Source organism: Ciconia boyciana, chromosome 8, assembly GCF_034638445.1.
Source record: "Ciconia boyciana chromosome 8, ASM3463844v1, whole genome shotgun sequence".
Taxonomy (NCBI): Eukaryota; Metazoa; Chordata; class Aves; order Ciconiiformes; family Ciconiidae; genus Ciconia; species Ciconia boyciana.
In genome coordinates this window covers 40,831,450-40,845,105 of record NC_132941.1, presented here as the reverse complement: position 1 = coordinate 40,845,105, position 13,656 = coordinate 40,831,450, and the positions used below count along the sequence as shown (strand labels likewise).

At 35.3% G+C, this 13,656-nt stretch overlaps 1 protein-coding gene across 13 annotated transcripts in view; it reads right to left on the bottom strand.

The window, feature by feature from the left end:
• The window catches only part of KCNMA1 (potassium calcium-activated channel subfamily M alpha 1), a 526,598-nt gene that overhangs the window by 172,926 nt on the left and 340,016 nt on the right, over positions 1-13,656 (bottom strand). For all 13 annotated transcript variants that reach the window (XM_072871308.1, XM_072871302.1, XM_072871307.1 and 10 more), the window contains one exon: positions 3,026-3,101. In XM_072871308.1, the coding sequence (XP_072727409.1) occupies positions 3,026-3,101 (76 nt within the window). The remainder of the gene's footprint in view (positions 1-3,025; positions 3,102-13,656) is intronic.

Below are 13,656 nucleotides of genomic sequence, written 5' to 3'. Positions count from 1 at the left end.
ATAACTATGATTTCAAAACCTAAGAAGGATATTCAACTAATATACAAGGAACTAAAGTCCATGTATTACTATGTCTAAATAATCTTACCCATTCATGGAACTGTATTGGAAATAGCTCTCCTTTGTTTTTGAAAACATTTCTAAAAAAGAATAATGCCTCACAAAAATCACTATTATTCCTAAAGCAATACATATCAAAAGAATAAAAATGGGGAAAAATTCACTATCAGTGTTAGTAGTAGTAGTTTTTCAGTAGAATTAATTAATATTTCTGTTTATAACTACTTTAAGGACAATAAAAATGCATTATTTTCTAAACAAAGTTGAGAAATGAACCTGGAAAATTAATCAGAACAGCTCCATTAAAAATATTTTTAAGAATTACAGTTAGTGAAGTGGGCAACAGTGGGTACTAGGAAATAAATACAAAAATACTCGAAAATAATACACCAGCAGTTCTGCAATTAATTAGCGTTCACCTACATCAACACATGTTCCCTATTTCTCTCTTTCTTAAGGTATGGTTGATTAAGGTTCATAATTTGTTGGTGATAAAATTCAGTCACAGCACAGGACCCTAAACAACAGGTTCCTAGATTAAAAAAAATGATAGAAATCATGCTAATGCAAAGCTCCATTACGAAAGGCTAAATACCATCCTTCACCTGGACTTAGAACAGGAGTGGCTCCTGATACAATAATGTGTCAGTTGGTCTCCACATATTACTATAATACAAGTAAACGACAGCAGTCATTAAAAATACTTATTTACATGACTTGCTTGGCACATTTTATTTTTGCAGATTTATTAAACATTGTACCGTCTCTCTCCTCTATGAAATATTCCGGTGTTTCTGCCAGAGTCTAAACATAGATGAAGGATTAGTCACAAACATTTTCCTGCTCTTTAAGCTCTTTCCAACATCTGTGCAAAATCCCTTACTGTGAGCCCTGCCTAAGCCTCTGTAGTTTTGTTGAAAAATATCAGAAAACAATGAAGTGAAGGAGAGAAATTTTCAACTGAACATCACACAATTCATTCTATTTCATAAAACACAGGAACAAAAAATATTGAGAAAAATACATTTAATTTCAAATTAGGGAAACAAATAGATCCTTGGCACAGTACAGTCTTTTAATACGCCGCAGTAAAATTTTGCTTTGCCTTACTGGTTCTTTTCAAATATAATTAATAATTTTTCAGATATTCTAATAATTATCTAACACTCCCACACTACTTTGCTACTCTTCTCACTGCCTCTATTTTTGCATTGTTTAGCTTCTTCCATTGGATCCCAGTGTTTGGAATGGCCCTTCTGCCCATTGTGTAAATAATATATGCTCCTTTAATCCTCATATCTCAGTCACTAATTCCAGGAGTAATTTTAATTTATATGTTAGAGTAAACCTTTTCCTATACTAGGGGAAAGAGGAAAAGTAGGACAGAATTTCTTCTCTAATTGCACCAAATATTAAAAATAAAAAAGACAGCAGTGCCCTTTATACCCTATCAGTTTCTCACCTTGTCAGTAGTTACTTGTTATTGACGCCAAGCACACAAATGCCTCTAGTCAAAAACAGTCATATGAGGAAGCTCTACTTTACAGGCTTTCTAATAATCAACATTTAGGTTTTACAGATATTTGGACATTCATATAAATAATCACAGAGATGATGATATCTAATCTAAGAGTAAATTCTGCACGAGAGAAATGCTATTTAAATGAACAGGTCAATCTTGAATAAGCCAGCTCTAAATACACTGAATGTGATTAATGCAGTATCCCTTCATTTATGGATCTGGAAGTTTACAAATCCACCACTCCTGAAGGGGATTTTAGCCTGTATCCAAAATCCCTTGAGTTTATGGGGCTTTTCCATTGAGTGCCATTTCTTTTGGTGAGGTTGTTCGGTGTGTTAAATGCAGACTCATTGGATATTCTGAGCTCCTGCACAAATTACTCTCCTTTACCATACTGGTAGCATTCTAAGCTACTGGACTACATCTTCACTGCACATTCTTCGATTTCTTTATTTGACAAGAACTGGATTCCTTAGAGTCACACAGCTAAAGACAGATAGTGTGAAAGTTTTTCAGCAAAGAGAAAAGTTTCAAGATTAAGGGTTGAAGAAACCGCCGTTTACCATGAGTGTGTACAAATCTCAAGGATCTATTTCCCCATCACTAATAATTAACATAGCAAGTAAATGGAGTTACTTGCATATAAAGCCTTCACACATGCATCATCAACTGGTGGAGAGAGCATAGGATTTCAGAATGGAACTGAGTTTACAGTAATTATTGGAAGCTGGATTCAATACTTCGGCTGGGGCATTTTAGGGAATGATGAAAGGCAGTGTGTCTTCAACTGCGAGGCATGGGAAGGTTCCTTTTTTTTTTCCTTCAAAGTGATCTTTTGTTCAAAGTTGTGCTTCTTCTGCACAACTTTCATGTATTAATAGCCTGAAGAATCAGTGAAAGCCAGGTTACTGGGAATATTTTAAATATTCTTTGGAAGAAATGCTAATGACAACGAACACAATATAAAGATAGCTGAGTGTAAAATTAATTTTTAATATGTTTTTGATTTGAAAAAGGATGCTCAGTTCAAAAAAACTGAAATAGAGCCACAATGATTATTTATCAAAATACTTTTTATCTGTATTCTGTTGAATGAATTGTGATTTCTGTTTTTCCAAGGCAGCAGAACACGGACTGATTATGTGGAAAGAAGCAATATTTAATCAGTGCAGAACTCTGTAATTCATTCTGCTTTTAATTTATCAGCACTCAGTCTTGCTCAGATATTTCAAATGTAATAACACATCAAGTAAAATCTTCTACTGATCACATGGCAAAAGATGCTGACACCGATAAATCATTCATCAGCATAAAAAGGTTAAAGAAGAGATAACAAGGTTTTTTTTCCAGAAAAGAAAATCATATATTACTGGGACCACAAACCTAAGCCACTTACGTTCTGTTACCAATGCAACTAACTCAGTATGTAAGAAAAGGTCTTACCTTGTTTTAAGGATATTCAGAAACTGCAAAATTTCTGAAAACTGTATCAGTCTAAGGGCTCTTAAAAATCTTAAACCTGCAGTAAAGGAAAAAAAAACCTCTAGTAAAGAATAATTCAAATTATAAAAACATTTCACTTATAATGACAGTGATCAATGAAATAAACATACGTAGCATACAAAATGTCAAATACCTTTGAAATGTTCTTCCATATTTAATGGTTCCAAGATCCTTACCAGGTCTTTTTCAAATTGTTTTAAACTTATTTCTTTAAAAGCTGAAGTATCCTACCAGAAAGCCTTAGTTTATGTAGGAAGCCATGGGAGGAGACATACAGGCTGAAAACTAAGGGGAAAAAATCTCACTGAGGTTCTGTTGGTAGTTCTAGTGCACATGTCCTTCTCTTCCAGGCTGTCAAAGACACATACAGATCTGAAACTCCTTAGTCCTCCAAGCTCCCACATTGCTTAGTGAAAAATAAGAGATTATGGGCAAGAGATCTGATAACCTGGATAAAGTAGACTGTTTATATGCCCGATTAAATTGGTAAATCTTAATGACGTAAAATCTTTTATTGTAATAATGCTCCCTATCTCCACCCTAATTTCCAAAAACTCAAGCAGGAGAACAGACGAAAGACACATTCTCTCTTAAAAATGACAAATCTGCTGTAATTCTTTCCATCAGACTATAACTACAGGAATAGATTACACTTTGACTATTAAAGAAGTAACTATTTTTACAAAGAAATAACATTTTTGTGTTGAAATCAGGTTGCATGAATTGCAATTCCCAGACAACTGCAAAGACAGTGAGACATACACAGCGGGAGCGTGCGCAAAAAAAATACTATAGAAGATTAAGGGCTTAAATTATAAAAGAGATTTACGCTGATAGTAAATAATTTGGCTGCAGATCTTTGGCATATGAATAAAAGTACATTGTGTATTATACACATGCACAGCTTATAAAATTAAAATAAGGCTTTGAGGATAATTTTTATTAGATAGTACAGCCAAGAGTTACATAAAAGTTGTGTAACATGGTATTGTGACTGTTACAGTTAGGTCCAGGGCAGATTCTTCTCATACTTCCTCTTTATTGACATTTATTTTACCCACTTGCAGTGCTATAAACCACTTTTTATTTCTAGAAACTTAAGGAAAGACTGGTCCTGCAAACATAAACCTGGTCACAACCTTCATCATCTCAGTGGAGTCAAGAGGTTCCCCTCAAGAGCAAAGATGTATGTGGTGAGATGTGTTTAAATCAAGGCTTTATTTCTGCAGTGTTCTTGGAAAGTTGTTAAATAAAATTTTTACTCATTTTAAGGCTCATAAGGAGCCTTATTAAGGGTCATAAGTAGCGTTAACAAAGTAGAAAATCACTCCTGTCTATTACATGGATATAAAGTTTCTTTTTAATTACTGACTGTGGGGAACTCTGAAGATTAATCATAACTCAAAAACTAGATTTGAGGATCTAAACGAAAAGCAACAAAATGATGCTTAATAATGATAAACTTAGATCCATTTGCAATTAGTGGATGATCATTTTGGATCATAGTGCTGAAACTGAGAGAGACATATCCCTCTGCTCCACTTGCAGTAGTTCCCACAGTTGCTGCTTCTATCCAAAGAGATGTGGCTGGACAGGGATGGAGAGGACCTTTGCTAGCAACCCTAAACTTCCTCAGCTCTGTTCCATCCAGCTATCTCCCCCACTCTACTCCCTAGGAACTTTTTGAAAAATGGCTGGTGGGGGAAAAATCCTTCCTTTCAAATGCTTTGCACTGCATCTGAAGTTAATAAGATGGCCAAGTTACCCATTGCCATGTTTCAAAAAGAAGCCTGAGAAACATCAAATTTAGCAATAAAACCTCTATCTCCAAACTCTTACAATGCTTAAGACATATTTTAGTTGCTGAGACTCAAATGATAGAACAAAAAGACTATGGCTTCAACATATTTTTTGTGGAAGAAGAAAATCATTATGGATTAAGTTCTGCATTTGCTACAGCCTATGCTATTTTAAAGAATTCCCTTCAGAGAACAGAATTTTAAAAAGTGCAGAGTTTGCTTGAATGGTTTACTTGAACTACAAATAGAACTGGCTTGTAATTGTAAAAGGTTAAAAACACCTTGTAACCTCTGTATCTTGTCTAGGACATTACTTGTGGGGCTGTGTTTTATAGCTAAAGGAATTACTACACAGAAAGGATCAAATTTTGATCTTCAGAAACCTCAGTGTATTGCCCGCTTTGTGTGGTTCAAATATGAGGAACAAAAATGAAATGAAAATAACAGTTTTCCTTATCATGATGGCAAATGAATTATTTCCAGTATTGTACTCTTTTCAAGACCCAAACCATTCTGTTATTAGGTTCCTATATGCATGTCATTTTATATGATTTTCTGTACTTCCTGTCTTGAAAATAATCTGTGAGTTCCATCATCTTAGCAAGAAAGTGGTATTTAAGAAGAATCTCTTCCTATGTTCATAGTAGCAGGACATAACAAGCCATAAGCCCTATTAAAAGGCACTAAGAAAAGGCAGATTCTCTAGATGAGATATTGAAAACTTCGTAGACAAACTACCATGATCCTGTATGACGCTACCTCTTCATATTCTATAGACAATGTGCTTATATTTAATTAGTTTTTGTAGAAACATCAGTCACATTAGAAATATTGAATTTTTTTATTTATTAGAAAATATATTCAATATTAGTCAAAAAAGTCCTCTGGTAAACCAACATGTATAGGAAATAGAGATTAGGAAAACCCTTCATGACAATACACTTTGAAGCCTACAAAAATTATGTATTTCAAAGTATTTTCAATGCCCATTAAAATTATATTCTTAGTTTTGCTTCAGAGGACCTCTAAAGGTCTTTTTAATGAAAACCCAATTGGAATATAATATTGTTTCCAGCTATGCAGAGACATCACCTCATATAAATTTCATCAGCAGAATGAATATTGCAGGAAAACACTTTTCTTTGCCCTGACAGTCACTGTTCCTGACTAGGTGCTGAACAAGGAGTACAATCTGCCTCAGTGGGATGGAGTGTTAGGGTACTTGATTTAGTAATGAGAATCTACTGCTTCACTTCTGAGTTTTATAATCCCCTTCATTAGAAAATCTAGCCAACTGAAGGCTTTAAAATCCATTTGACATTGACTGATGTCAGAATCAAGGAGAACCTGGCTCAGGAGGAAACAGGCAGAGACTGGGAGTAGCATTCTTAGTATAAACCATGGTGAGAAAGGCAGACAGTTTGCAAATAGGGCTGACAGGCTTATAGGTGAGCAGGGAAGAAGCCTGTTTAAAGTAGGAAAATCACGAATATTCATCAGAGATGGGTACTCCAGAGCAGTGTAAAAAAAGAACTCTGAAAAGTGATCTGAACAAAACACATAAAAGGACTGGACAATGGTAGGGCACCAGCTGGTAGGTTTAAGTAATCTTGCTCTCAGGGTCTGAGCGTACAAGCATCAGTTAGTTCAGTGTTTGCAAGTGAAACTCACTATGGCTGCAGTGTTTACTCCCCATAACACTATTAACACAAAGAGTCAGTCAGCCAAAACAACTCTACATAGTAGGGACAAATTACACTGTACAATGCACCAGTGTGCACACCTCCCCAGTAGGTTATACCATGTGAAGACTTTGTGTGGTCTATTGGCAACATCCCCTAATAAATACTAGCTGAACTGAAACAAGGGAGAAAAGGGAATTCCCATTCTTGAATAGTTATTTCTAAAGCTTGACTGTGAAAGAGATAAGACGTGCTGGTTTTGAATGAATCTGTTTGGCACTCTAAAACATTTAATAGCATTGATTGCTTGACTTTCTAGTAAATTATGTTCATTTTGAAAGACTGCAGCTAATTCAGAGGTTTCAGTCTTATTCTTCAAATAGACTACAAAAAGCTGCTGCTGAGAATAAACTGTAAGTATAAAACTCAGGTGAAATGAATTTGCCCCTAAATGTATGAGTATTTATATCACCTTGAACTTAGCCAGGGGACGATGAATCAACTGAATAATTCCCAGAGGAAACGTCCACATAGCACTTCATTCTGGTGCTGGTATTAATGACATGCCAAAGTGTGCTTGCAATCATACATGCATCCGTAAACTGATGACACAGTAATCCCCACAGCAATAACCTTGTTGCAATGAGACTGTTGTCAAACTAAAAATGGCCTAAATTATTCAGGAGGTAGCTTACTATGAATCCACACAAGATCAAAATTAAAACAAGTTAAATAGAAAAGATTTTGATCAGTCTAACTCAAGAGTAACTATTGACAAAGCATCTGTAAAAAACAGCCTGTCTCTGAAAACCAATCACATGTAAACAGTAACACAATGCCCCATGCTATGCTCTCTCTGTTTTCAAATCAAATTTGACTCACAACTAAGAAGATGCTATCTCTTTCAGGCCCACCAGCTCACCAAGAATAGAAATTTTTAATGTTTGTTGACGCATCAAGAATAGTAAGCAAAATTCTGTAGCAGAAGCACTAACAAAAATTCCCATTTTCCCAAAGCTGTCTCAGCTACTTAGACAAATGTGTACATTTCTCTTTCCTTAGCAATATTTGGGAATGTATTTTATACATGTGGGGAAGAATAATTTCTTTTAATATGAAATAACTACAAAACTGTTTTACATTTAAATGATATAATCAATAATTGAGATAGGGTAAGTTTCTTATGTATTACCGTAAAGTCTATTCTAATTTTGAACATTTATTAGGATCCTGCCTGCTAAAGTTAACCAAGCAAACTGCTGAATGGAATGCTCAGGAAGTACTTGCTATTTTGTCTCCATAGTCACTCACCTTTTTCTTGCAAGAGGTTTTATACTGGAATTTTCTTACAGGATCTGACTGGAATAGGATATCATCTCCTATACTACAATTTATACAAAAAATGAGTATCAAAAGATTTAATTTACCTAGAAAAATATCTCTAATCACAGAAAAATATACAGATAAAATGAAGGGCCTCTTCAGTTTGTCAGTCTTCTGCTTCTAAATGGATGACTAAAGCATGCTTCTGAGCTGGAGTTTCTTTGAGCTTGAATACCCAGGACAAAGCTAAGAGATTCATAGATTTCTAGACCAGAAAAAACTTTAGTGATTATCAAACCAGATTCCTTTAATAATATGAGACAAAGAATTTTAGTCAATAGTTTCTGCCTCTAGGTACAGTAATTCGAGTTGTAGGTATGACGATTGAAATGAACCTCCAAGTATACCACAGGATTATTTTCTTAGCTTCTTGTTTAGCTACCTGTGTTGCCTGTATGGCACCACCCGGTGGGGTAGCATCCCTGGCGTCCCAGTGTACATTTTCAAAGTACACTTAAAATGTAAAATATGTGTGTAATATGTTCTATTATTTTTACTAGGTAATTTCCTGGATAACATGTGTGGTGTAATTTTACTTCAGATTCTGAGTGTTCAACCTGGAATCTGTAAAAAAACCAAAAAACCAAACAACAACAACAAAAAACACCAACAAAACACCCCCCCAACAACCACACCTGACTCCCAGAGATCAAATGCTTACCTCCTGAAATTCTATACACTGAATTTAGATATGAAAAAATTGACACATCCACATCTTTCAGGCCAATTTTGACGGGTCACTAAGAGAGGCCAAATACCGCCCCAAAAAAATGAAATCAATCTTAAATATTACAGAAATCAATGATCTGTGCAAAAGGAAACAATATGCTATGTTGAAATACTGGGCTAGATCTAGAATACAACAACAGGAGTATTTTTATTAATTTCACTACATACTTGTTCAGTTCTGTGAAGTGAGGTGCATACTCTCCAGCTATTGCTTTCTGACTCTTTACTAACAACCCAGTAAAATGGATGCTTTAGACCAGAATAGTGATATAAACACAACCAATAAACTATGTTCCAGTAGCAATGCAATTAGAGTAGAAAATTATTTTCTCTATAAAGTTTACAGCAAAACAAACTACATTATTTTAAGCTTTATTTGACTTTACTGTCTTAAAGGTGATGAAATATGGTATTTTCCTGTATGTCAGACAGTTTTGCAGTCTCTCAGCTGAACTGATGCTTTCCACTGGATTAATATACAGCAGCAATCAGGATTACCCATAGATTACAAACCCCCCAAAAAGGAAATTTACAATTTTAAATCTATAAAGGGGAAGAGGAGGAAATCACAACAACTAAACTTAATTGTCTTTAATGAGATTCTAAAAATAGAAACAGGAATTGGGATATTTCTTCATTCAACATGAGAGGTCAATCTACCAGAACACCATCAAGCATTACATTATTTCTCATCAATGAGATACATAATACCTTTCTTATCGCCTTATGTTGCTTTTTCTGTCAACAGCATATCCAAAATATTGGCATAAGGATTCAATCCACAGAGTTTCTGTATATCATTTCTATTCCTGACAAACCATTCACCCATTCATCAGAATGGTATCTTCACCAAACCTATCAATCGCTACTTGTACCCTATATTTTATTAAGACCATATGGTTTACTGAAGATTGAAAAAAAACAGAATCCATATTTAGGAAATCAGAACCTTTTCGGAGATGCATATAATGGAGGGGTAATTTTTAGGATGCAAAATAATCCTATCCTGAACACCTTCACACGACGCAACAGAGCAACCTGAGATTCCGCTCCCTGTAGATAGGTTTGAAAATGAAAGCTCAAAGAACAAGACAAGAAGAAAAAGCATGGGAGGAAAAGAATCTGCCCTTCTTTGGAAGCAACACAGCCAAAATATTTTGATACATTCCCCTGCCTCTGTTATGCAAGTGTACAAGCAGGGAAGACAGCCCACAGCATGAAAAAATCAATACCCTACAAACCAGGACAGCAAAACTCCAAGTTTAGAACATACATAGGTTGTATACTAATTGCTTTCAAACAATGCTGTATCAAAGACTTGTTAATAAATCTCTCTGCTGCACATTTCTTTAACTTACTTTTACATCTGCTAAAATAATGACAGCAGTTTTAAAAATAATTTCTTAATAACTCCACCATTGCAGATTATTACATTCCATCCTTCAATAAAGACTGGATTACTTGATTCTAGGTGAATACCGAACCCCTTTGATGAGGTATTAGAGATATGGGCACATTACAGCATGTGAGTTTGGGAAGGAATTTTTCCTATAAAGCAACTGAAATCCTGTAGCATTATTCTGAAGTTGAAAAATTAAACATAATATGTTTTTAGAAAAGAATAAAACTATCACCAGAGACAGAATCACAAACTACAGTTCTGACCAAAAAGTTTAGAGTTGGACCTTACCCCAGTATGAGCCGACCCTATAACAAGACACCAAGGAGTTTCGAAAAGTATGTTGTTCTTCCTTTTCAGGGATATTATGTCCAGCTTTGACACGATATCCATTTTGGAACAATTCTCCAAGAGATTTTTTACGCCTTCTAGTACTTTTATAAGTTTCTGTACGCGTGCCCCCAGAAGGGTTGTGGTAGACTAAAATCTTGCTGGGAATCATGACTATGTATCTTCAGCTTCAGGAGGACTGCACATAAGTACTGTGGTCCAGTCTTCAGTCACAGCATCCACTAACAGCGAAGACAGTCATATATTTACCCTTCTTTTTGCTAATGCAGTATCAACATGGAGAGACAGCTCAGAGTTCTTTCTTTAACAGAACTTCTCTTGGAAGCAGATTTATTTAACTGGACACAGGATAATGCAAAGTTCACCTTTACATATTGCTACCAAAAATAATTCAGTATAATCCAGTCCATTTCTGTTAGCATGAAACAAAGAGAATTTATTCAAATACAAAACTCAGCCTCACAAAAACAGACTAAGAGTATCACAAACTGGATGGACAAAACAAATCACAGAAGCAGGCAGGCAGCGCAGATGCTCCTCTGATCCATGATGTATTAAAGCTTAAAAGCCATCTTCTATCCGGATATTACCACATAAGCTTCTTTCAGATACACCAAAGAACCACACCCATCGACCCACAAACGTGATGCTGTTCACTTGGAATGAACAGGTACTCTTGTAAAGAATATAGTTGTAGTTCATGTACATAAAGGGAATTGTTTACTGTGTATTATTTTCTTTGGCAACTTTACATATCTGTCTTCTGGTTAAAGCTAGTATGCAGAAGGCAGCAGTCGCATAATCAGCCAACTCTTACAGGATTTATCCCAGATGAAATAAAAAAACCCAAACAAACACAACCCTTCATCTAATCCCAGTTAATGACAGCTATATTACTGAAGGAAAAAAAAACCCAACAATTTAGCCATCAAGCAAGAGGACAAAGAATAGAGCGCATTAGTTCTCTCAAGCAGACTTGCTCTGTGAATATTCACAAAACTGCATTTTGTTGTCAGCTACTATCTCATTCAATTAGAAAACACTCTTTAAAATAAAATGTAAATGTGAGATATTACCTCCCATGACATATGATATGCTTTCTTAGTCAACTTTCTTGCTTTGAGCATAACATACAAAGTTCATCTTGAAAAGCTATCTTCATTTTGAGGAATATGCTTATCATTCCTATTTTTTGTCCCCAGAGGAGCCACAAAGATATATATGCCTAAAATATATCAATGCCATCTGGAGTACAATGCAAAGCAGACACAAAAATAGACTGCATCATGTGCTTATAGGAAATGTACAGGATCTCAAAGCGTTTTGGAAATGTTATTAAAGTGTGACAATGCCAAATATAGAAATGGGGAGAACAGTACACACAAATTTCAAATTTCAAGTAATATGCAGTGAGTGAATCAGAGGCAAACCACTTCTGTGACTCCTTTACATTGTAACCTTTACACTACATTCTTACAAACAACCTGGTCACGTTCCCACTGGTCACAATACTGAAGTTCCACTGAGTCTAGCAGGAATATTTTTTGATTCTATACGTATGCATGCAGACATATATATAATATATCTGTAAGCACTTGAATCATTCCTCTCAAACTGGGAGGATTTGACCAAGGTAGTACTTATCTGTGTTACTAATCATATCTTGTACAGCTCAAACTGAAATAATGTCCTACTTACTTTTTACCATATAAGGCATACTATTTTTCTTTCTTTTTGTATTTCATCTTGAATAGTATTATAATCTTGTTATTAGCCAATTTTAAACCTATCATTAGTGTACTTTGTACTTATTACAGCAAATGTTTGGGTGTAGAATCCATTTATAGCTTGTGAGCCTGGAACATCTCTAAAGGAAAACAGTATCCAAGTAATAAATAGCAATAGCCAAGCTGTTTAGTTTACATAACCTATATTTTGGTTTTAGTAATTTGACAGTATTCCTTTAACTCTCTCAGCTCCCTGGCATAGCCAGATTTTTATCAATGTTCTCCCTTTTTCTGTCCATGCACTGCTAAATCTGTTGCATACATCAAAATCTGAAAACATGAATTAAATGACAAAAATTGGAAATCTAAAATAAACCTTGTTCCACAACTTAAAAATATTAATCTAAATTTCAGTAGCAGCAGGATGATGACATATTGTGCTGAGAAGCACTCTTCAGCATCACAGACAGAGCCACACCAAAATGTTTGTATTACTTTCCCATGCAGAAGTTTCTGCTTTCCAATGAAATGGTTTTTAGCATTTTGTTCTACAATCCAATTATGCAAGACAGCTTATTGTTTTCAGTGAGACTACAGTTCTCTACCATCTATATTATCTACCTATTACTTGGCTAAATTTTTCATATTAGATGTAAAGTTAGATTACAGAAAATTGTTCTCTGTAGGCTAAATTATTTTTTTCTTCAATTGTCAAGACAACTACCTTTTAGATATCCCATCATCTAGCTCAGACAAGCATCTGAGTGAAAGTCTGAAGTCCAATTAAGCAGATGAAGATTATGCCATTAGGAAAATGGCACTGTTTCCAGTGTTTCTGTACTTTTTCCTACTCCTGTGAAGGACACAGTTGACAGTCTCCTGGTCTGAGGCAGACTTAAAACTCCTAAACTCTGTGTTATCAGAAACACCGGAGATGTGTGCAATCTGCTCCGAAGTATTTACTCCAAGCTAATCAACATTCATTTTGTTCTAAAAAGCTCTAGGATGACTTGCTAAAACCTACTGTACCTTCCATGAACTCAAGCTATTTAAAGTATGTTATGGGTGAAGTTTTCCATATTTTCAACAGAAGCATATCCTTGGAGCGTATCACTCCATGAGCATCCCTGAATTTGCCATAAAAATGGATTGATATACTTATGGAGGCATTGCTACCATTAAATGACAACTTGCTTTCAAAGTCCATCCAAATGTGAAACTATTAATCTCAAATATGCCAGAGAAGAAAGCAAGACTTCTCAGCAGCTTCACTTCGCTTTACTTTTGGCTATACAGGAACTAGGTGCTTGCTATACCATCCTGCAAGAGGGCAAGGGAAGAGCAGATCTTTGGCATAGACACCAATGTATTAGGTAGAAGCAGGTATCAAATTACTCTCCTCTAAAGCACAGATTGGACAGGCATGACTGATTTGCTGTGCTTTTGTGGATACTATCTGCTTACAGTCGTGCCCAAAAGCACACTCTAGAAAAAACATGAA